The 25,851-nt window shown below is 38.8% G+C and overlaps 1 protein-coding gene and 1 long non-coding RNA gene across 2 annotated transcripts; one reads left to right on the top strand and one right to left on the bottom strand.

Moving 5' to 3' along the window:
- The first annotated feature begins 5,986 nt into the window (after positions 1 to 5,986).
- LOC145679696 (uncharacterized) lies at positions 5,987 to 11,990 on the top strand. The gene is made up of 2 exons (XR_014130504.1): positions 5,987 to 6,118; positions 10,210 to 11,990. It is a non-coding gene; the product is annotated as an uncharacterized LOC145679696 (long non-coding RNA).
- A 9,820-nt stretch (positions 11,991 to 21,810) lies between these two features.
- LOC145673402 (uncharacterized) lies at positions 21,811 to 23,348 on the bottom strand. The gene has a single exon (XM_081743069.1). The coding sequence runs from the start codon at positions 23,229 to 23,231 to the stop codon at positions 21,978 to 21,980; it is 1,254 nt and encodes a 417-aa protein (XP_081599195.1). The 5' UTR covers positions 23,232 to 23,348; the 3' UTR covers positions 21,811 to 21,977.
- Between the last annotated feature and the right edge of the window lie 2,503 nt (positions 23,349 to 25,851).

Raw genomic sequence — 25,851 nt, 5'->3', positions numbered from 1 at the left:
GGGGGGGGGGAAGTGTGCACGTGTACCGGTGCACCCTGGAATTTATCTTCATAAACCTTTTATTTCATACCTCAAATTACATTAACTCCTGTCAGCAGTTAATCATCATCATTATCACAGCAGAAAATCTAAGGATGATACAAAACACTGATTGCATTTTCGTTTTCAGGACGTGTAATTCAGTAAAGATTGCATTGTTTCATTTCTGCGCATTTTTGAAAGTTGAAATTTGTGGATATGATTATCATTGCTACAAAGTTTATTGCTGAAACTATATATACAAGTAGAATTCAATAGTAGAAGCTACAAATTATACGATCAACCTTAGATAATTTTTACATTGCTCTCAATCAAACCTAAGGGTATTTTTACAATCATCGATAAGAAGATATGACACCAAGAATTTTTCAAGTAATCAAGGATGATTAATGAAAGGGAGTGATTATAATATTAAATTTTGTGTGCTCTTCTACCAGGAATCGGGCTCGAGACTATGTACAGCACAGGCGCACGCGCTAACCACTAGACCAGCAGGGAGAGCGATATATATATATATATATATATATATATATATATATATATATATATATATATATATATATATATATATATATATATTCTGCAGGACTTGATGTAAGATAGTTGTAAACTTGGGGCCCCGCAAAATGTTCCCAATCGGGCCCCGCACCACCTAAGGCCGGCCCTGGTGCGGAGTATGAGGCGAAAACTTATTGGACCTGTTTTCATTGATGGAACCTGTAATGCTGCGCAATATGGAGATATGCCTGAAAACACTGTTATGCTACTTTTGTTGGAAGAGAAAGTGTGATTTCGTCTATATTGGCAACAACATGGGGCACCGCCGTATTATGGTGGTAATGTAATCGATGGTTCATTGAACACTTTCCCGGTTATTGGATAAGTCGGCATGGACCAGAAGAGTGGCCAGCAAGGTCCCCCGACCTACCTCCTTTGGATTTCTATCTTGAGGAACACTTTAAAGCTATTGTCTAAAAGTTTAAAACTATTGACATTGGCTACCTGAAAAGGAGAATCATTATGGCCTGTGAACAAATATCACCAACCATGCTTCGCAGAGTGCACATGCACTGGGTTTCATGGTTAAGGATGTGCATAGAACAGAACGGTGGGCATGCTGAACATGTCATGTGATTGTAATTGTCTCATGTGTGTTAGCTCTCTCTTTTCCAGGTTATTAAAGACTACGTAATGTGAGATGTTACAAAGCTTGTTTTTTACTTTAACTTTCAATTCGAAACTTCACACAGCACATTTCACAGCATTTCACATATAACATATCCTAAATCTATTCACAACTTCAAAACTGATGCAGGTTTTGGAAAAATAATCTTACCGTTGGGTTTGCCTTCCAACGAGGATGTTGTTTAATATGTCACATGACCATGTTGTCATTTAAAATAAACAAGTTGATTTCAAGATGGCGGAGGACAACCTTAAACACGTCATAATGTTTCTTCCTTGCACCAACATTGATCACAATTGACTTTGAATGGACTGCATTTACAGTTTCTCAAATATTTAGCTCGGTCCAGATTTTGTATTTCACTTAACAAAATATTATCTTTTAATTGCTTCGAACATTTTGACATTTTCCAATATAGCGAACGAAGAAGTTGTGGGATTTTAGTATGTCATTTAAATAATCTTTATCAACATCTATGTCAAATTTTAACTTGTTAATATTTACTTCCTAAGTTCAATAAAATTGTAAATCAGTTTGACGGTAGTTTTAGGAATTTTAGAATTTAGAACTAAATATTTCTAAAAGTATGCGTTTTATGAAAAATGGTTTGTCTTAAAAAACTGTGTTGCCTATGTTCAATAAAACGACACTAAGTCCTCTTTATGTTCAACCATAGCGAAGATTACGCTATTTTTATCTGGGTATTGTTCATTTGACACTTTCAGCGGCCATTTTCCAATATGGTGGCGAAGGTCACCTGGGATTTGAGGGGACTTTTAGTATGTTGTTTAGAACATCATTCCCAACATCTGTACCAATTTTCAGCTTGTTACTAATTTTTTCCTTACTTTTTGCTAGTTTGACTGCACTATATAGCATTTCTTGTCGATAGAACCTGCTCTATTTCGTAGCATTTTCCTCAGCATTTCTGATCCGATTGCAACGCCGTGGTGTGTTAAAAGGAAGCGAAAGATTTTGTGACAAATATCCATGCTCTTTGTTTTGTGTGGGAAATTCAATTGTAGTAAAGAAAAATGAGTTGGAGTAGGGATGCTCTTTGTCCACATCTTTGTGTTTTTTGTTTTTTAATATAACCTGCGAGAACTGTTGTTACAACTATATAGCTTTAGCTACCTCACGCTTTGGTTTCGGAGCCATGCGCTCTTCTCCAGTGATTTGTTTGCTACGTCATGACAAGATGTTTATCAGAAAGCTACCGTGTGAAAGAACCATATACTTTGGTGCCATAGAATATTATACGAGATTTTCGGCAGCACATCTGCTAAGATAAATTCTTCCGTCTGAAACTAGTCTTAGTCCGGTATCCGTTAGAGAGTAGAAAATGCGAAAGTCATTTAAAAAGTCATCAAAATCTTATTTTCAGTTCATTTCACTAGTGAAGCATATGCATGAATATTAACAAAGCTAAACATGTCAGCATTCTGAAACAGTTTAAAATGGCATATATAGTATTGAATAAAATCCTGTGAAGCAAAACATGAAAACAAAGGTGATAGGTAAAACGATCAATCATCATCCTCTTCATCAGATTCCTCAGCCTGTTGTGACTTTGTGCAAGAAATTCCCTCTCAGAAGAAGCAAAACTTGGAACAATTAAGGTTGCCACGCTTGCATTCACAGGTTTCAACATCACAATCTGCGAGGATTATTTTGCACTGGCAGGCAATTAAATTAAATACTTCTTCAAGAGGTGGTGAAAGACTTGCTGGAATAGGAGTCTCTTTTCTTTGACGCACCTCCATAAAGTCATAGCAAGAAAAGTTCTCCAATTTCAGTAACACTCTATGGTGTAAAGTTGGTTTAATTGAAGACCAAAACAGAAGATCGGAGCACACTATCCTTTTGAAGGAGCTTAAATGCTGCTTTCTTTCCTTTTCTGAAAATCACTGATGTGGTGTCACACCCAGTGGCCGAATGAAGAAAGAAAAAACAGTCTTTCAGTGGTCCAAGAGAATTTTTTTCTATTTGGCAATATGGTAGCATTTTTCTCCAGTGTTGCCCATTCTCGACTTTATAAAAAACAATGACGTTCCAAGATGTTCACGTGCAATCAAAATGGCTAGCAAGGCTGAAATCTGTTCCTACAACTGCAAACTGAAGGACTATGATTTCGGCTCAAATCTATTGCTGTTTTGCAAATTAGAGTATCAGCATCGATTAGTCGTACCTTATTCTCAGAGCTTTCAGATTAACTTGTTGTTACCTGCATGTTTTCGTGATAGGCGATGATTGCAGATATTTTCAACATTGTCCTCTTCTGTCTCTTAATACTCTCAATACACGTTTTAGAAGTATCGCCATCAAACACTACTGCACCGAATGGAGTGAAACGTCGTTGTACAAACTCTACATACTTTGAACATATCGTAGGTGTCCGATTTCGTGCAAATCGTTTCATGAAGAAGATATCCTTCATCTACTGCAGACGAAATTTTGCTGTGTTCTTACACCTAACTCAACAGTTTTAACTACAATCGAAAGAGTGACTTTTGTACTCTTTCACATTGACACCAAATCAACTAGAGATGGAGGCATCGGTGCTAATTAATATTTGAGTTACTCGCGGAGATTCTCACTCGAATGAAGCTCATGTTCGGATTCCACGTTAATCAGTAGGTCCCGTCTCATATAGCCTCACTGCTGAAAGAGACGTTAAACTCAAAATCAACTCAACTCGAATGAAGTTCGCTGCAATCCTATTGAAGAGTTGCAACAGATTGATAGACATATTATGCTCTGGAGTTTTCATAGTATTGTTTGTAGCATAGATCGGAATATTCTTTTAATTTCTTTCCAGTTTTACAGTTCCAAATTAATCTCCAATAATCTTGTTTAATGACACTTCACCAATCTTCTTTGCTTGATTACAATTTCTCTGAATGTCAGCAATTAAACCACTTGCAGTGAGTAAGTCCTTTGGTGCTGAGTTTTCAAATGGATCATGGAAAAATAACCATCAGATATCTTTTTTAGATCCTGATTGTCTCGTGTCTAGCGGGAGAGTCTAAGCTCAACATGTTGTTCTGAAGAAACAAAATGTTTATGGCAAAAATTTTCTAAAACTTCAGTGACTTTTATGGTAATGTGAAATGATAGTATCCATCTAGCAAATGTTGAATCTGTTATTCCTCGGCCTTGAGTTAATCCTCCAGAAACTTTCATTGATTTCATAAAAAATTGCTCAATTATCTGCATATATGATGCAATACCACTCCAATGTCTATTTTTCTGCGAATAGTGAAATATATTTTTCCTGTAACTTTGCTGTATTCTTCTGGATTCATTTTCTCCTTCAAAGCTTCTATCTGCTGAATATACAGATGCTAATATTTAGCACAAAAGTGATGGTCAGTTGCGTGGAAGTAGGGTCATCATTGATTTGATTGCATGCAAGTGCAATTCCCAATCTTCAGTGCGATCTGCTTGGATATGTAATAGTACGAGGTTTGACTTGTTCGATGTATTGTAACCCGAATTTTGAAATTTGAGAACATCCTTCTGTATTGATCATTTCAGAAAGAGCAACAATCAAAGCTTGAATATCATCATTGTTTTATAACTCTTGATTGACATTGCTTTGGAGAGCACTACGTCAATAGCATATTGGATCTTGCCGCCCTTTTTGTCTCTAGTTGCTTTGAATGGTTCTTCGATTGAATGTAGTGTTATGAGAGTCTACAAATGTGCTCTCAACGATTGTGAGAAAGCATGGCACTCATCATTTTTAGTGTTTTCGTCATACAACAAAGTACAAAGCTCTTCCAGACATTTAGTACTACTTGACATTTAGTAACCCATGTTCCTAAAAGGGGCATACCCCATCAGGATCCTGCCGCCTATAGTCGGACAATTTGTGCATGCCGACCAGATGCCGCGGTCGGATTGCCGGCGCCGGACACCGGCGTCTTTCCGCTCGATTTTCGACCGCGACGAGCAAAAAGAGATTCGTTCACCAATAGAAAACAAAGAGAGTTAGAAGGTAATTTGTTGCTTTAAAATACGAATTAGGGCTTATATTTCCCTCGTATAAAGCTTTCTCGAAACAGTCGGCAGACAGTCGGACGACGACTGCAAAAAGAGACTGCCGGCAATTTCTTGAAAAGCGACGTCGGCGAAAGTTGCAATAACGCGTACAAGCTGCAAAGAGTCGAATTTTGGAAAATGAATAGAGCCTGTATCTTCTTTAATGATGAAGTAAAAATTGAAACTGTCCGAAGGTTTTTCTTGTGGGTGGGCACTAATTCCATAAAATATGTCTTGTGAAAACGGAGTCGGCAGAAAGTCGGCATACAGCGGACGGAACGACAGCGTCAAAGGATGGTTGTAAAGACGTCGAAACGTTGACGGCGTGCCGACCACGAAAAAAGGTAAATGCATGAAAAGAAATGTAGTAAAGGGACTGCACGTAAAGGGTATATGAGAAGTAAATACTTAAAATAAATGACAAGTACGAGAGGATTCTTGACAAACATTTTGCAAGGAGACGGCAAACAGCGGACGGCGACCGCGGCAAATATTGTCGGAAAGACGCCGAAACGTTGGCGGCGTGCCGACAAGTAAAGGAGCCGAAAGAAGGTCGGCAAACAGCGGATGGACCGACCTTGAAAAGATGTTCGGACAGGCACCGAGCCGCCTTTGCCGCTGAAGAGCCTGATTGCAGAAATCGTAGTCTGGTTGCGCTGCCTGTATGTTCGGTTCGCGTTCTTCATTTGTCACATTGTAATGCAGTGTGGGTAAAGTCCTTCAAAAAAAATTCGTTGAGATAAGTTTACAAATGGGAAAAATAATGTTTATCATAAAAATATTCATTCATTGGAACTGTACGCAGTTGCTGGTTAAGTAAATACCACGAAAACATGAAGTGAGAGAGTGGTGAGTTAATTTAATATTATTCATATACATTTGCATATATTATTGCACTTATTATGCATATACATGGGGTGAGTTAATTTAATATTATGTATATACATTTCAAATTGTCATGAATTTTATATGTTGTGTTACATATGTTAATTGTTGCTGCGCATGAAAAAGATTCGGTTATAGTATGTTCCCGCGCACTGGCGTTTCTGGCATATAAAATTTTTTTTTGGGGGGGTATCAAAGAAAGTAATTTAAATGGTACTACCTAGCCCAACCTGTGTATTAACTTCGATTCTATTTGTTGCCTTGCTGCTTACCTTCACGAACCCCCTAAGGTATATCGGCAAGTCATTACTTTAGGCAAGGCAGTGACAATAATCAAGTCATCTGAACTGGTTCCCGCAATTATAGTTACAGTTCCCAAGAAGGAAAGACAGAAAACAAAGTGCCCTGCGGGGCTCTAACCCGCCTTCACTCGCTAACGCTCGTTCGGCAATACTATGTACTGACAGGATATCATTGCCTTACCCAAAGTAAAGAGTTACCGGTATATCAAGAACTCGCTTACAATTGTAGGGTCCGCGCTGGCTCAGTGGTAGAACGTTCACCTCTGGTACTTGGGGTCCCGGGTTCGATCCCAGCCATCACCATGTGAACTTTGTGATGGACAAACACTGTCTGCGTGGGTTTCCTCGGGGTTCTTCCGTTTATTTACACTTTCTCCATTCCACCATTTCATTCATTACTCATCATCACCGTCTTCTTTAGCCTAACCGGCATTACCGTTGGACAAAAAACTTAAAGGTTTCACATAATTTTTATTTACAAAACGAGGGACAGTTAAGAAACTGTAGTACATTATTTTCTTCTTGAAATTGCAAAAGTTTACATGTCTTAGTTTTTAAGATAAGTGTCTTCTAACTCAACGCCAATGTATTTCTGCACAGTGTACGAAAGCTGTATTTTATGTTTACAACTGAAGCGTTACTAGTATGAAACCATAAAAAGTGATATTGAAAAATGTATGATTACCAAAGCCCATATGTTTTCACTACCCTCGCTTACGCGTATACCCACCGTCGCTGACGCACTTGTTCCCTTCGGTCACACCTCCGCGCTACCGCGCGGGCCCATCAGCGTTGCCCTGCTCTGACTCATTATATAGAAATCGTGCTCTTTAGTGGCCAACTAGCACCTGGTGCTAAATTATCTTAGAGAAACGTGGACAATTTCTCATAATGCTTGTGCCATGACAAGGTTTGTGTTCCTTTAGTATTCTCTAGTATTTAGTGTATCTTTAGTAACCTAATAAGATCCACTAGATTATATACTGCAGGACTTGTTTCACATGTGAGCGAAAACTTCCAATTTAAAAAAAAAAAAAAAAAAACAGGAGAAATGAGGTAGTGGTTAAACGCTCTTGTGTACAGGTTTACTTGTGGCGCAATACTAAAAAAAAAAAAAAAATTAAAAATTATAATTCTTTCACCAGTTTCTTTTTTATTGTCCCCTAGTCGGTTTCAAATGGGCGGAATATATTTTACTTGGCATAAATAAAATTCAAGGGGACCTCTAGAAGTAATTGTTGAAAAATTATAATTCTTTTACGATTTGCGTATAAATAAGGCTTCCAGATGTCTAGCATAAAAACAGCGCAAAAAAGCACAAAACAATCTGTGCTGGGTGGCCACTAAATAGCACGAATGCTATCGAACCGAGTCAGATAGGGCGAAGCTGGTGGGCCCGCGCTGGAATACGTCCGAAGGGAGCAGGCACGTCTGCGATAGTGTGTATGCGGAGAAGTGAGGGTAATGGAAGGAAGTGCGTTTTGAGAATAATACAAGTTTCAACAACACTTGTTGTTGTTTCCCACTTGTAAACAAAATACAGGTTCTGCACGCTGTGCAGAAATATGATGCCGGTGTACACGGTGCAGAAATAAGCCGCCCGTGGAAAATAACATCTAATAGAGCCATTTTTCATATGCACTCATTTGTTTTATTCGTCGTAAAGCACTTGTAATGGTTTAACATTAGTAAACGTAAGATACAGTTGTATTACATTGTATGTAATTAAGTTACCTGTAGAAATTCGTTCCTTATAAACATGTCTTTTCATGGAAAGTATTGAATTTTACCTGTAAATCTTCCAAAATGTAGTGCACCAAAACTACACCTGCACCAGACTGTCTTATTTTGATTTTTTGCTGGCCGCGGTGGCTCAGTGGTAGAGCGTTCATCTCTGGTGCATGGGATTCCTGGTTCAAACCCTGCTCCTGTCAAGTGAACTTTGTGGTGGACGAACACCGTGTGCGTGGGTTTTCTCGGGATTCTCCTGTTTCCTCCCACTTTCTTCATTCCACCATTTTCATTCATCTCTCATCATCACCGTCTCCTTTAGCCTAACCGGCATAACCGTAGGACGTAAAACTCAAATATTTCATTTTCATTTTCCGAGTGTTATCCCTTTCTCCTGACACTGTTTCACGATGTGTAGGTACAAAAACTTGGACATCGGAAGTTTGAAAAAATTTAACAATTTAACATTAACATCTGTAGAAAACCATTAGCGACTACTATTAAAACTTTTTTGAGGAGAAAAGCTCATCATGAACGAGGGTTTGAAAAAACCCGGGCTTTTTTGAAAAAGCCAAACCCACCTGGGCCCATTTTTTCGGGTGTTTTTCGAGTTTAATTGGGTTTTTTTCGGGTTTAATCGTTTTTTTTCGAAATATTTCAGTGTCTTTGGGGTAAAAGTGTTAAAATGTGATTTATATTTCAATATTGTCATTGTCACAACTTGCAACAATTTTCTACTCACTGCCGTTTTGAAAAAATGGCCGCCATTTTGATTATTTTTTTTTTTACATTGGACCGCCGAGAAAATCTACACAGCAAATTTAGCATATCTTGTGCTTCTACCGTCAAAATTTCAACTTAAAAGACTGAAAATTGCGCTTCGTAGCGTAGATACTCGTTCATTTGACAAAATGGACGCCATTTTGATATATTACGTTGGTATGCCGCCAAAATCTAAACAGGGAATTTAGAGTGTCTTGTGCTTGTACTCTGAAAATTTTAACTTAAAAGGCCGAAAGTTGAGTTGATTTTGTGTTTAACGTCCCTTTCAGCAGCGAGGCTATATAAGACGGGACCTACTGATTAAGGTGGAATCCGAACCACGTGAGCTCTCTCCGGGAAGCAAACCCGGGTCACCCACGCCTAAGACGCGTACACTAACCGCTCAGCCATAAAGGAGCTCGGCAGACAAACGAACAAATGTAAAGTTATAGTTTTGTGATTTTTTTTTTTATAGCGTTTCTCAAAGTTATGTTCATTCGATTGAATTCTTATTACAGATGGTTTGTGTTTTAGATATGTTACTCAAATTGACTCCTAGGAGAACATAAAATGTATTTGTTTTGAAACTTTTATCATTTTTGCCCACCTGATCGATTTTACCTGTAGTTTATTTAAGTATATGTGCATTTTATTTGTTCCATTAACAAGGTTTTATTTTAAGATGTAATATTTTGTATTCAGCCGAATACAAAATTCTCAATTGCCAATACAATAGTGTCGCAAAACCCTGACGCGTATCGAAGTTCTATTTCAAAGTAATATAATGCTATCTTCACTAAATAAAATATTCTATTTTAATACATCTTTTTGTCTGGTGAGGGACTTAGGGATTTATTGTTTAACTTGCAGCTTCAAGGTAATGTTTCAAAGATTTCTCAAGAAACTCAAATTCCTACCATTGGAAATACGGCAGGATTTCTTTTCTTTTCTGATTCTCGTTTGGGGTGGCGACCGTACTGTTGTAATAAAGATTAAGTAAAAGTTAACTGTTTCGACGTAATTGAATTCTTCATCAGTGACTATAGTTTTCATTACTCTTACAGGTTTTCTTGTAACATATAGCGACTAACATATAGCGTTGAAGCCGGTTCATTGCAACAAGGTCTATTACACTGTGTAGTTTGGTTTGGTTTTGGTGTGATGAAGTATATTTTCTATTGTAATAAATATACGTGATGTGCCAACGCCGTACACATTGAAGAGTATATTTTACAAAGCATTGTATTTGTTCTATTTTAGATAGTTCATTTATTTCTGGAAGCAAGGGGAAATGTTGCTCAAGAAATACAGAACTGTTGCAATGGAAGAAGACCCACAGAGAGCAGTACCGTAGCCAGGATGTGTGTTTGGTGGGGCAAGTGCTGTTATAGGTACATATGGAACAATTCCAAACAAAAAATATATAAACATAAAAATATATAAAAAATTACAAACATCAAACTACATTGTCGGACCTCTTTGGGGGCCCGGCCTCTCTGGGCCCCCCTTCCCTACGCCACTAACGGAGAGTATTGACAAAAATCATATGTACTAACATCCTTAAAGATATTTGTGAAGAGTGATAGGATATATGTGGGACTACAGTTTTTTTTTTTTTTTTTTCCTTTTAGAACGGGTGAATTTCATTCAATCATAACATTTGTAAAACATTTCCCATTTTAATGCGGTTTATTTCAAATCACACGGGAATTATGGTCATCACTTACCTTTGAAGCGAATATTGAGAATTACGGCTTTGAAATTGATTTTTGTTTTGCCAATATTACCTTAGTCTCCCTATCCCAGTTTTTGTCGTTAAATTCTTTTTTTATTATTACTTCATCTTTTCTATGCAGTGTTGTAAAATTTTCTGTATCTCTCTATATTCTCACAATCCTGATTCTGAGCTATTTAAATTCTACATTACTATTTCATAGGTTTGAAGTTTTCTTCAATTATAAAGACAACTGTTGTTTGATATTGTTCGTCACTTTTTTTTTTTTTTTTTTTTTTTTGCGTGGAATCAGTTAAGAGAGAAAGTGTAATTATATTTCTCAGAGTACAAGCTCCTTAACGGTGAGGTTCAGTACCATCGCCTCCTTTCTTTTCTATCCCATTGATTTGTAGGGGAAGTATTCTTCCTTTTCTTTGAAATGAATAAAATTTTTGATGTTCTGATTTTACTGATTTCTTCTGAATATCTATTTAAATGTCCCTTGCTTTGTCAAAATGATCTTTTAGTATATATAAGTATATTATTATTTAAATTAGATGTCATTTATGAATATTAAAAACATACAACACAGAATTTTATTTCCACAAAGTAAGAGACATTTAAATAGACCTGAAGAAAAATAATAAAAAGTAAAACCCTTAAAATCTCAAAGAAACAGAGGAAGATTTCCTCGTATATATCAATGGGCTAAAAAAGAAAAATGGCTGAGTTATTCAAGACAAAATATGGATAGCAGGAATTCTTTAGAATAATATAGTGCTTTTTTGAACATTGTAATCACTTCATATATATTTGCTTTTCTGATTTTACATACTGTATGAAGGCTATCTGTGTTAAAACTCAATGTTATGGAATGCTACAAATTTCTGTTTAAAAAAAAAAAAGTAGTAGTACATCCGAAGGTATATTACATATAACTTCTAAATGATGATAAGGTTCATTACATAGGCTAATGTATATAAGTTAATACGATGTGCATTGTATTTTGTTAATACAATTTGGTGTGTTTTTAGTGCTAATATAGACCAGAAAAAATTGTGATCTTCCCTTCATTTATTCTCTTAAAGAATTCCTTTAAAACAAAGGATCTTTGCAAAGTATTATGTTAAAACACTTCATTTTTTATGTAAATGACTTCATTAACCTTTTTTCTCTATATAATGGGTATGCACTATGAGTATACTGTACATGTGGCTGTTTCATTTACGATATAAATTATTTTCTCACATTTTTCTGTTTCATTGTATACAATTAATGTATAAATCATATAGGAACGCATTAAATGAACAAATAGTTACCTACTTAATTGTTATTTTATCTTAATATGATTTCCACTTTTAAAGTGTATTTAAATAAATATTTAAGGCATAGAGTTAGAACTGACAGCTTAGTCGTTAGAACTTGTGTTTAGTGCATTTCAGTGTTTGGTTTCTACGAATATAGTCATGGGTGTAAGCAGACAAGTGATCGCTCCGGCCACTTTTTTTTTTTTTTTTTTTATACCAAAGTTACAACAAATGCAGAGACATTTTGGCTTGGCTGCTTGGATACATGTCTCTGTTTTCCATATATTGACAAACTAACATGGTTACTGTCCACCTTTTTCTTGTTTACTTTAACCTTTTTTTTTTTTTTTTTTTGCGTGTAGGCTCGGTTTGAATCTCTCCGCCACCACATACCTTTTATTACAGTATTTTTATTTATAATTTTTACTTCATTAATTTTTATTTAAATCTCATTTTCCATTGGGAGTGTGACCCCTGTACTTTAAAAAAATTTAGAAAATCATTGACGTTTAAAATCCTTTTCCAATAGTTGATGGGAAAACGACAACCTAAAAAGACCGTATTTCCGACGGATTGCTGCGGCTTTTTTTTTTTTTTTCGAAGAAAGCGTTTACAACTAGCAAATTTTGATTGCATAGAACAGTGTTGTTCCTAGTGGTCGTGATGGTGAAAGATGTGCTTTCAGGGGGAAAATGTACTGACTGTTATAAGTTTTTCACATTAGGCGCACAGACATGTTAATTGAATTATTCTTAACGTTCATTATTAGCTGCTCAGTTGTTATTTTTAGTTCGCTTTTAAGCATTTGTAAGTCATTCCCAGATACTTTTCCTCTATATAGCACTTAAATCGTACTGAGAATTGTAGAAATGTACTGCGTATGTACCGAGTGCAATATTACTGGTGGGGGGGGGCGCGGTGGCTCAGTGGTAGAGCGTTCACCTCTGGTGTTAGGGGTCTCGGGTTCAAACCCTACTCCCGCCAAGTGAACCTTGTGGTGGGCAAACACCGTATGCGTGGGTTTTCTCGGGGGTCTCCCGTTTCCTCCCACTTTCTTCATTCCACCATTTCATTCATTATTCATCATCACCGTCTCCTTTAGCCTAACCGGCATAACCGTGGGACGTAAAATTAAAGATTTCATTTCATTTTTATTACTGGTGGGAATCCGCCATGATTTTCATTGCAGTGCTACGCATCTTTTCTGCTGTCTGTCGACTGGTCGGAAAGGCAACTTTCCACCGGCGGCGCTGGCGCATTTTATGCGCCTTTCCGGTTGTTTGCCGACTGCTCGAAAGGACCTCTTTTCGATGTCAGCTTCTCAATTCTCCCACAGGCGGCATTCGACCTCTTGCCGCAATCGAAAAGTAGCCCTTTGCCGACTGGATATCAACCCTTCAGGAAGGCAAAATTTTCACCACTTTTTAGAGTAGCTTTGCCTAAGTTTGCCTCCGTGCTATGATTTCTCATGAAGGGCACAATTGCTAGTTCTGAAAGTATATAATACTTCCATGTCCCATTCAATTTCTTGTTTTTTTGGCTGAAAGTGCTGCAAAAAAGAAAAAAAGAACAAATTTTGTACTGGGACACACAAAAAAATGCAAGTATTATACTTCAAGAACTTCCAAGGGTGCTCCTTGTCGAGAAATCATAGCATGGAGGAAGACTTAGGCAAGACTAATGTAAAAGCTGATGAAAATTTTGCCTTCCTGAAGCGTTGATTTCCAGTCGGCAAAGGGCCACTTTTCGACGGCGGCAAGAAGTCGGATGCCGCCAGTGGGAGAATCGGGAAGCCGACATCGAAAAGAGGTCCTTTCGAGCAGTCGGCAAACAGCCGGAAAGGCGCATAAAATGCGCCGGCGCCGCCGTCGAACAGTTGACTTGCCGAGCAGTCGGCAAACAGCCGGAAATGAGCATTAAATGCGCCGGCGCCGCCGTCGGAAAGTTGCCTTGCCGAGCAGTCGGCAAACAGCCGGTAATTAGCATTAAATGCGCCGGCGCCGCCGTCGAGAAGTTGACTTGCCGAGCAGTCGGCAAACAGCCGGAAATGAGCATTAAATGCGCCGGCGCCGCCGTCGGAAAGTTGCCTTGCCGAGCAGTCGGCAAACAGCCGTAAAGGTGCAGTAAATGCGCCGGCGCCGCCGTCGAAAAGAGGCCGGCATAAGGAGTCGGCAGAGGGTCGGAAAGAGGTCTTTCCGACTGTTTTGCCGACTCTGGCGGTCGGCAACAGTCGGCAAAGGGCATTATTTTTTACGATTTTCGACCGCTTGCCGCCTCGGCAAAAGGTCGGCAATTTTGAACAAGTAGATCGTCGTGCCGCCGCGGACGGGTGCCGGCTGCCTACCGGCGGCCTGCCACCGTCGACGGCGGCAATCCCTCTTGCCGACCGCGGCATCCTGATGGGGTAAGCAGGTGGAATTCTCCCAACTGCACCACTAATTTGATCGCTGCAGAAACAAATTTTACTGCTTTGCAATATGGTGATTGATCAACTCTGACAATGTTGGAGTAATATTCTAGTTTTTCACATTCATCTTTGGTACACTAAACAGAGTAGAATAAATAGTGTAATATCTGATGAGTCATTATTAAAGAAAGGAACTGGAAATACACTGCATGTGTGATAACAAGTAGTTTCATTCTTGTGGATAAGATTCACGAAACCATTCCGTGATGGTTTAGGCGACTCTCTTACTAAATATGTGCTCATCTATATGTTATTCGCCCACTCAGACTGCTTTACTTTCGGAATAACCTCATCTGTAAAAGAAATCCGCTAACAGCTAGGCTCTCTACGGAGTAAATATCTTCTAAAAGTTATGATCCGATTTTGATGACTTTTTTCAAAATTCAGTCTATGAAACATACAAACAAAAATATATAAACATGTTTTCACGATTTACTAATCGTTTAGGAGCTTCAGCGCATAATACTACAATACGCCTTTCTAAAATGCCGAAATTATCAATTTTGATCCCAAATAACCGTTTTGGGTGTGATTTTATTTAAATGTATAATATACCAAATTAAAGTACAATTTCTGCAGAATAAAATAGTGCCTTCTAAGTTGAAAAATTCTTATTGGTTTGCCAGATATATGATAAAATAGAAAGCTAGGGGCGCATGGGATGGCGGCCATTTTGAGGATGAAGCTCGCACGGGATCAGGGCTGGATTAACCCATCTGTAGTCCCGGAGCTAGAAAACATATGTGGCCCCTGTTGACTTCACCTAATACATTTCTGTGTAAAAACAGTAGGAAAGTTAAGGGAATATGTTTCATATTTTTGGTCATATTGTATTTTATTATGATCATTGTCTTCATGATTCTTTTCAGATAGCCAGTAAAAATTTTGATTAGAGTGGAGGCCCCTGTCCTTCTGGAAGTCCGGGGCTAAGCCTCCCTTAATCTGGCCCTGCACGGAATATTTTGGGACATTTAAAGCTTCATTGTATTTGACACAAGGAGAAAATCCTAAAAATTTCAGCTTTTTTAGAATTATTTCCGCTCGAGCCAATTTTTGGGTCTTTGTTTACTGGGCTAAATTGTATGGAATGGACGCGAACCAGGTGATGATCCATATGGACAATGCTTCAAGTCATATTGCCATAACATCACTACGTTTTATCAGGAAATGGCAGAGGAATTAGGAATTCGTGTCATTCCGTCTGAAGAAATTCCTGTGAGAATCCCAGATGCCAGTCCGAATGATTTTGCACATTTGAACTGTTAATACAATGTCTTCAATATCGCCACATGCGCACCGTGAATGTTCTATGGAAAGCTTATAGGGAGGAGTGGGACAGAATGCCCATGCTTGTTCTGCACTGGAGCTTGCAGCAATGGAAACTGCTTGTGATAGTCCACAATGCTGAGGTTCCCTAGGCTGTGCCCCTGGGACCGGGATATAAGGCTGCGTGGTACCCCAACACGCTAAAAAAGAGTGGGTAGTTGGTGTGTCCGAGGGTGTGGGCGGATCCAGCGCTCTACCGGGAGGATGATGTAGATACTGCCCTCAAAAAGAGTGTAATACGTTCTCTTGGATCCGGGATGGGATACCTAGTATCCTAACGCATACTCGTTCCTCAGGAGCGCTGAGGAAGTGACACTCCTTCGTCCCAGTTGTGTGGGCTGGGTGCAGGAGCCACGACCCTACCAGGGGAGCCGCCGCTCCCAAATGGCCATTGTCTTTAAAGGTAGACAATCTACATCAGCCATTGGGTCTGGTAATGTACGGTTGACCTCTCACGTAAGAAGAGGTAGTTCCGTATTATTTGAACGACCCTACCGAAGGAAGGGTGTGGGTGTCCCTTCTAATGGTGGTTTACACGTACCATTGGGATTCGGACAAGTAGCTTAGCTACAACGTGTACGTGGTACCTAAACACGTAAACGATAGGTAGCCCCGTATTATTTGGGCGGGCCTACCAGGGGAGACACGGCTCCCAAATGACAATGTTTGCCTTGAGCAAACGGTCTACATCAGTCATTGGCTCTGGTAATGTACGGTGTACCTCTACCGTAGTTAGAGGAAGTCCCGTATTGCTTGGACGACCCTACCAGAAGGGGGTGTCGGATTCCTGCCTCCTGCTGCCAAACGGAGGTGGGGGAGGGACCATTCCCAGGAATCTGGGTAACGGTTCTGATCCCGCTAAAGAGAGGCAACTCTGTAGGATATGGGCTGGCACCAAACTCAAATGGTGACTTAACACGTACCGTTGGGTCCGGGATGAGATACGGGAATATCTCGACGTGTGCGCGGTACCTCTAGACGACAAGGCGGTTGCCAGTTGAACGATAGAGGTAGGCAGGGCCGAGATTGAGCAAGCCCCCTCGGGCGTTGCCTGGGACCCCGGATTTGGATTGGACTCTACCGGGCTGTGGTCATACCGTGGGATTCGGTAGTTTGTGGGAGCCAATCCCAGGAATCTGGCTAACGGTGAACACGGGCGGGAGGTGAGCTTGCCTTATAACGCTCGGGTGCCATGCCTGCAGAGCATGGTAGGACTGGCTCGCTAGCAGTCTGCCTCAACCAGTAGGTTAACTGGAAGGCACTCAGGACTCGGTCCGGCCGCGCAGTGGACGTATCCTATTCCCGCAGAGAATGGGGGTTACATCGCTTAGGCGAGTCAGAATTAGGGGCCAAATTCTGACGGTGCACCACGTGCACGTGGGTACAACAATGTACTGAGGAACTACGGGCGGGGTGCGGCACATTTTCGCGGAACCCGTCCATCATTCAGACCGAACGGTCGCGGATATGCTCTCCATGCATGCAACTAAGCTTGGCAGTAGTAGAGCACTGGCAAACAATTCCATATTATATATAAATTTATTTTGTGGCATGGATTGTCTGCAAACGCATCTGCACAACTTGCAGATGAAGAAATTAAGTGAAAAGGCTTCTTTTGGAGCAACTTAATTGAACAAATTGAATTAGATGTTATTTTTTGCTTTATTTCGTTTTCTGTTCCTTTATAGCAAGTTGTTACAATATCAACCTGTGAAGAAAGCAAGGATATATCCTGGCAGAAAATGAATTCGACCATCTATTGGATATTGAGATGTAAACTTATTCATGAATTAGGGTTGAACAATAATAGTTCAGAGTAAATTATTTACTATAACATTCTTTAAGGAAGGGGCGTTCTAGGAATGAATCAAATCACCCATTGGGATTCCAATTTCGGGGCATTTTGGGATCACAGTTTCAATATTTTCATGGAGGGACATTTCAGGAAGGAGTATTTTAGATATACTCTCACTAAACTAACCTAATGTTTAGGAGTAGGAAGAAAGTTTCGGAAACGCCCCTAAGGATTCATATGTTTATTGCAAGTGATTAGTTCTTTGATGGGAGAGACTGAAAACTGCTCTTGGTATGTCAGTAAAGTCGGAGTCAGTAATTCGTTGGAGTGCTAGAGTAGAAGCTGTTACACCCATACATGATCATCTAGAACACTTATTAGAGCTATTGGGAAATATTGCAGATGATCAGGATGCAAATTCAGATACAAGAAGTGATGCAATTCAGTTGCCTACATCAGATTTTAACATTTGAGTTTTTGGTTCTTTTTCAGTTCTGAAATACTGTACTTATAAGATTGACCGGGTTCAGAGAAGGCTTCAGAACCACACTATGAATTTTCATAATGCTCCTCAAGATATTCAGACTTTACAAAGATTAAGTAAGTTAAAATTTATCTTGTCCTATGCGAGATCATCCATATGACAAAAAAGATTGTTCAATTTCTCTTATCTAAGTGTGGAAATGATGGACAAATTTTCAGAACCAAAGACTATTTCTTTTTTGAAGTAATATAACTTCATCTAAAGCATTACATCAAAATATTTATTTTGTGTTAACTTTTCAGGTTATTATATCCAAGTGTTTCAAGTTTTCGCAATGTTATACAGTAGACGTCCGAGTATCCGGTTCGCGACTATCAGGCCTAGTTTTCGTTTACCGTAATTAAATGAGAAAAACAAGGTGTTGCATTGGCAACATTGCCAAGGCATTCAAAGAGGGCGTCTGCTACGATCCCCCTACATGTCGTGTGAAAATACAAGTTGTGATAGGTAAAGAGCAGCGTTCTGCTCATTGTTCATTGTTTCGTCAGTGTGTAACGGACCTCAATACGGTACGCTTGCAGCTGTTCCTGATTATAACTACTGTATAATGCGTACAGTACTGTATTCGTAAATTGTTCTTCGGGTATGCTTAATGTTTTTAAAGTATACTACAGTGAAGATTTGAAAATTAAGACTATTTATAGAACTCCGGCCTATTTGGCCTGCCCTTCTGCCATAATAGGCCGGATACTCGCGAGTCTACTGTATTTGACTAATATTAGTATGAAATAATTTTGCGTTAATTTTTATATGTATTCTTGTTTATTGTTTCTGCCCTCTTCTTATTCCATAATATTTACAGAGGACCATTTTTACTTTCATTACCATTCTCCTCATAGCCTAAAAATAGACCATGAAATGCGAGTTATCATCTTCCAAAACTCGAAAATTTCCGGGAAAGGTTTTTGGCACACACTATCAAGAAGGGGCATGAAAATTGATATTGTCCCCCGACGGTGAAAACCCTAACTACGCCTTTGACCAGTGTAGGCTCTTGAGGGAAGTCATCAGTAAAAATTACACTCCTATTGCTACAAGTTTAAGAACAAAAACTTATATTATTTCCTAATTCTTGTATAGAAATAGTAGTACATTAGACAAATTTTCTTCTCTTAGCTTGTAGCGAATAGCGATGAAAGTTAATTTTTACTGATGCGACTTCTCTCAAGAACCGGTACTGACTCTGACAGAGAGTTCTGTATGAATAAATCTTACTACATTCCTTATTCTTCCTTGACGGGGCCGCGCTGGTTTAGTGGTAGAGCGTTCACCTCTGGTGCATGGGGTTCTTGGTTTTATCCCAGCTCGCGCCAAGTGAACTTGGTGGTGGACAAACACTGTGTGTGAGGGGGTTCTCGGTGATTTCTCGTTTCCTTCCACTTCCTTCATTCCATTTCTCATCATCACTGTCTCCTTTAGCCCAGCAGGCATCACTGTGAAACGTAAATTTTAAAAAAAAAAAAAACTCTTGAATTCATTGGTACTTAGAATTCCCGTATTATAACTCTCAACATACCTCCTACCCACTAACCAGATTTTGTAAGATGGCAGATAGAAGGATGGAAAAACCATTGCTGAAGTCCACATCATATTATCTATCTTCTTGGAAACGAATGGTATAGCAAGTCATGAACATATGAGTAAAATGTGAAGGTATATAATTCTGATCGAAATATTCAGGTGGAAGTTCTTCGATGTACTTGTATGCATACAAATATTTATGTAAGTTTTTTTTTTTATTTTCAAATTACGATATGCATAAGTATCGGTACTCTGTAGGACGGTTATGTCTATTCGTCTGTCTCTCTGTCAAGGCTTCCCCGCTGTTCTTGTTGTTAATGCGTGTCCCACTGCTCAGCTTCAACCCTGATATAGTAGTCCTTCACTAGTCGTATAGTGGTTATGCCGAACACCAGTGTTTCGGCGGTCTTAAAGTTGAAAGAAGTACAGAACTTTTCCTCATGTCCATGATGATGATGGCCAGAGATCTTATATCCGAGTACCGCTGTGCTGAACTTACTCCATGAATTTCCTAAACTGCATGAACTCCCAGATCTGTTTCTTTCTTGAAAATAATTAATATTTTATATCAGAAATTTTGCCGAGGTTAATAATCTAAAAGCTCGTGGACGTGACGTGAAGTCACATGCAGTAATTAGAGTATTTCAAGTCCGAGTTCCAGAAGTTCCTAAACAAATTTCGGAAATTAGAAAGAAATATGTACGTACCAGTTTTTTCGTAATAAGTTCAATTACGTAAGTAAAGTTGTAATAAGCTCATAAGACAAATTCACAGACATGATTGTATAACATAACCTGATTCTTTAGATACAATTACAGATGAACCCCTCTCGTCCGCCCTCGGCTGGTCCACCACTCCTGTTGATCCGAGCGTGCTCCAACCGAACTTGTCCCGATTCGTCGGTGACTCACGAGGTTCATTGTTATTTACTGCCGTCACGGCATTGTTGTTTACTTGCTGTTATCGCGTATCCTGTTTAGTGCTCCATTCTTTAGATACAATTACAGATGAACCCCTCTCGTCCGCCCTCGGCTGGTCCACCACTCCTGTTGATCCGAGCGTGCTCCAACCGAACTTGTCCCGATTCGTCGGTGACTCACGAGGTTCATTGTTATTTACTGCCGTCACGGCATTGTTGTTTACTTGCTGTTATCGCGTATCCTGTTTAGTGCTCCATTCTTTAGATACAATTACAGATGAACCCCTCTCGTCCGCCCTCGGCTGGTCCACCACTCCTGTTGATCCGAGCGTGCTCCAACCGAACTTGTCCCGATTCGTCGGTGACTCACGAGGTTCATTGTTATTTACTGCCGTCACGGCATTGTTGTTTACTTGCTGTTATCGCGTATCCTGTTTAGTGCTCCATTCTTTAGATACAATTACAGATGAACCCCTCTCGTCCGCCCTCGGCTGGTCCACCACTCCTGTTGATCCGAGCGTGCTCCAACCGAACTTGTCCCGATTCGTCGGTGACTCACGAGGTTCATTGTTATTTACTGCCGTCACGGCATTGTTGTTTACTTGCTGTTATCGCGTATCCTGTTTAGTGCTCCATTCTTTAGATACAATTACAGATGAACCCCTCTCGTCCGCCCTCGGCTGGTCCACCACTCCTGTTGATCCGAGCGTGCTCCAACCGAACTTGTCCCGATTCGTCGGTGACTCACGAGGTTCATTGTTATTTACTGCCGTCACGGCATTGTTGTTTACTTGCTGTTATCGCGTATCCTGTTTAGTGCTCCGTCATCTCTTGTATCGTTTGTTTCGTTGTCCGTGTTTTTTGTACTAAACTGTGCAGTTTTTAGTGCTTACTGTTTGTTTTTATTGTAGAGAACAACACAGTCATTTTCAGTTCAGAGATTCTTTATTTTACTGTAAATGCATATTATTTCTATATTTTCTGATAATTCGACCTTTTTGCGTTCTGACCATACCCCTAGTCCCAAAGGTGACGGATTAGAGGGGTTGTACTGTATTTACAAGTGAACTTATTTCCGTATTTTCTTATTTCATGAACTAAAAATGAGAATCAGATTTAACTTGCAAATAAAATCTAAGATTGGTACTACCACGTATGAACACTTCTTTCTTACAAAGTTTTATTTCTATTATTATTATTTATTGTTCTTCTATTTAGGTTATTTTGTATTGCATTTGTTTGTTTTTATTCAATAAATAAAAACGCAATTTAAGGTGGTAAACTCCTGGAAAAGATTTATTATTAAACTGTTTGAATACAATTGAATTATTATTGCTTACAATGAATTTTGGATGCAGAAAAATGAGGTTTGTTGTATATGGTTATTCATCTGATTGATCCACTGGTGCTAGATGACATTGGGGTTGGAGATATTTTAGTTCACAGCTTGTTGGTCATCATCATCCTGTTCATCTTCGGAACTCGTTGCTGAATCATCATCCCGATTTTGTTGATTGTTCATGGAATCTGCCTGCATATCACCAGAAGCATTTTTAGCGTTTGGCGGATTGCTAGTATTGTTGGTATTGGTATCAGTCGTTTCATTCGTATTGGTAGTAGGATTGTTATTTATATTGGTAGCAGTGTTACTCTTGGTACTGGCAGCATTGTTAGTCCTCTCGTCATTCTTCTTGGTAGCGTTCTCAATTTTGTTAACCTTTTTGGCTTTCTTAGTTCTTGTGGTAGGACGCGAGGTCGAAGGACCCCTGGCGTTGGACTTTCTTTGTGAACTACGAGGAGGAATTGACGTGGCATCAGTATCAGGGGAACCAGTGTCGGCTTCCCGAATGTCAGGACTGCTGCTGATACTTCTGGATCTATTTCTATTTGAAGTTCGTGATCTCGTTCCGGATCTAGATCTTGAACTTCTGGAAGAATTTCTGCGACTTCGGTTTGAGGAAGTTCTCCTGGATCCAGTAGAGGTTCGACGTCGACGAGCTGCATCTGTGTTGGCTGCTCGAGCAGGACTTCTGCTCATACTTCTGGATCTATTTCTATTTGAAGTTCTTGATCTCGTTCCAAATCTAGATCCTGATCTTCTGGAAGAACTACTGCGACTTCGGTTTGAGGATGTTCTCCTCCTTCTGGAGCCAGTAGAGGTTCGACGTCGGCGAGCTGCATCTGTGTTGGCTGCTCGAGCAGAACTCCTACTTATACTTCTGGATCTATTTCTGTTTGAGGTTCTTGATCTCGTTCCGAATCTAGATCTTGATCTGGAAGTACTACTGCGACTTCGGTTTGAGGAAGCTCTCCTCCTCCTAGATCCAGTAGAGCTATGTCTTCGGCGCGCTGCACTGCTTCTGTTTCGAGATAAAGTTCGTTGAACGGTGTGCGCATTCTTGGAAGGGCCCTTGCGTCTCTTGCCATATAGAGCTGATCCGTGGCCAGTCGTAATGAAGCAACTTGCGTCGTCCAGAATGTACACTCCGCCACGGCGCCTGATAAACCCATAGCTTATTGCTTGTTTTATCGCTGCTCCTATCTCCAGAGATTGAACTTCTGTACCGTATTTCTGGTTTATGTAGTCTGTAATATCCTTCTGATTCGTTCCATTCTTGTTTTTCAGCTCTGCAATGCTTTCAACCACCAGCAGCACCAGTTTAAATGCTCTGACTTTTGGATTGGTCATTTTGGTAAACTTCGGAGAATTTCGAGTCTTTACGGGATAGGGAATTGACCAGGTAGTTGACAGTCTATGAAACCGAGACGTGTTCTTTGAAATGAAACATTGAAATGAAACAATGTGCGTTTATACATTTATTTATAATTTATAAGCGCGGACTGCGTAGAGGTCATACAAAATTTCAAGAACTTCATTATTGAGTTTTCGCTGTTGTAAGCCAACAATGGCGAACGAGATTTTATTTTAAATTTAAATTTTGATTTTTTTAAAATTGGAATTTATTAACCGAAATGACATAATTACACTGCATTCATATAAATTACAATTTAAATAGAATATATTTTTTATCTATAAATTGGAACATATTTGACATTTTTTTTTACAGACTGATAAACAGCAAATTCTGAACAGTTAGTTATAAAAGAAAAACTTCTTCTAATAATTTTCCAGGAGGTAATGTACCTAAAATGGAAGCCACATTTCCGCGCTGAACTGCTATGCTGATACGTTGTATCAGAAAAGTAGTAGCCCGCTTGTCATTTCCATACCAGTACCAATGTCACGATATACAGCGCGTGAATGAATTCGGTTTCGTTTTTGAAATACCGAACACCTTAAACGAAACTTTTATCTCAAATTAAATGGGGCATACCTAAGACGAATGAATACTTAAAAACAGAAAATCTTTAAGTAATTACGTAATTTTTCGAGTAGAAAGTTCATTGTCGAGTTCATTTTAGCTTCGTATTCCACGAATAGATTAGCATTTAGCATCCTGAGCGCTATACTAACCCGCTAACCTCAACACCACTGCTGGTAGTCTATCAAACAAGGATGGCATCTATTATTACTCCCGTAGGATTAGATGGGGAACCGATTTTTGATTGTCCATACATTCGAATCAAATGGACAGATCGCCTCTATCAACGATTGATCCCTCTACATAGACTTGCCACCCGTCCAAATCATGTCGGGACAGTCACGATTTCCGATTAAACTTCTCGCATCCTAACTTGGGACTGTTAGAACTTTAAAATGTCCCGACTTCCATATTTATTGATTAAGTTATTGACTATAATAATAATAATAATATGATTTTAATTGTTTCACTTTAATGTTGTCCTTTATATAAATATGATTGTCTCTTCACTAGAAAGACATATTACACTATTACGGGAAAATAACCGCTGGTACATTTCTCTGCGTTCCCCGATTAGCTGCATAAATTGTCTCTACATTTTGCTTTGGAAAGTTGGAACCCTAGCCCTAAATCTTAACCAAAATTTATGGTGATTCATCTGGTAGTTCTTAAGATTTTGTCTTCCGGACGAACACACAGAAACGCAGAGTAAATATATAAAAGAGTATTTGGTAAGCCAAGAGTTTTAGAAATGTTTAGGCATTCGTTATAGTGAGTGGTCAGTTACATTATAGCAGGGTTTCTCAACCTGAGGGTCGCAAGATAAACGGAAGAAATAAATATAATTAAAATCTAATGCCAGAAAATATTTTAAATATTATTTTGAGTTTTATTCTGATAGGTATACTTTTATTTATTTTACATATTGTTAAGAACAACAAAAAAATAGGTCTACTAAATATTTTCAACAGGTGCAGGGTTGTTTAAAAAGCAATTTAAATGAAAGAGGTACAATATGAAACTAATGAGAACTGCATATTGAAATAACAGAAAATACAAATGCAACAAAACTTGCATATTGAAATACAATTAAAATTGAAAGCTAATGATATAACTGAGCATGGTGTGATTTCACTTGTGCGTCAATGTAAGATTCAATCTTCGTGACGCACATTATCAAATCATTGAAAATCCTCAGTAACGTTTTTTAACAAGTGTCCAAGCTTTTTTAAAAACCAAGTTAGAAATCACTTATATATATATATATATATATATATATATATATCATATGATTCAAAGTTAAGGGAGTTATGAAGTTTTACAATTCTCAAACGACCTCCATTTCGATACAGTATGACGGATCGGATTCGATATTTGTAATATAAATGAACTGATCACATTTGGTTTTAATCCGTTCGCTTACAGGGAAGTTACTGTATCCACTAATACAAGAAATGGATTATCCTATTATAGAAATAGATGGATATCGTGAGATCTCCACAATAGGTATATCAAAAATCCCACAGAAGCTTATTACAAACCAGAAATTATAAGGGGTTCGGTGGCAAGACGATGCGATAAAATGGGGTCGTGATAGGCATTAGGTTGAGGAACCACTGACATAGATGAACACTGATAGCGGAAACGGAAGATTTTAACAGACCAGTCGTTTCTAACCGGGGGACCTGAAAATCGAGCAAGGAGACGCAAGCTTCTGACTATAATAAACTACATTTATAATTACAAATATTACGAATGTTGTAACACAGAGGCCTTAATTATATACCGTACAAACATAAAATAACTACTGAGTAAGAGGTGTAGTTCCATTAAGAACAATGCTAGTTAGAAAAAAAAAAACTGTCCCACAATGGCATGCAGAGGTTTTGCTGGAAATATATATTGAAAAGATTATTATTATTATTATTATTATTATTATTATTATTATTATTATTATTATTATTATTATTATTATTATTATTATTA

Source organism: Thermobia domestica, chromosome 2 (assembly GCF_964235325.1).
Source record: "Thermobia domestica chromosome 2, izTheDome1.hap1.1, whole genome shotgun sequence".
Taxonomy (NCBI): domain Eukaryota; kingdom Metazoa; phylum Arthropoda; class Insecta; order Zygentoma; family Lepismatidae; genus Thermobia; species Thermobia domestica.
The sequence above is the reverse complement of the archived record's forward strand: the minus strand, read 5'-3'. Positions and strand labels throughout refer to the sequence as shown.

Bases quoted from the DNA above. Each gene is read 5' to 3' on its own strand.
- LOC145673402 (XM_081743069.1), bottom strand. From the start codon at position 23,231: ATGACCAATCCAAAAGTCAGAGCATTTAAACTGGTGCTGCTGGTGGTT.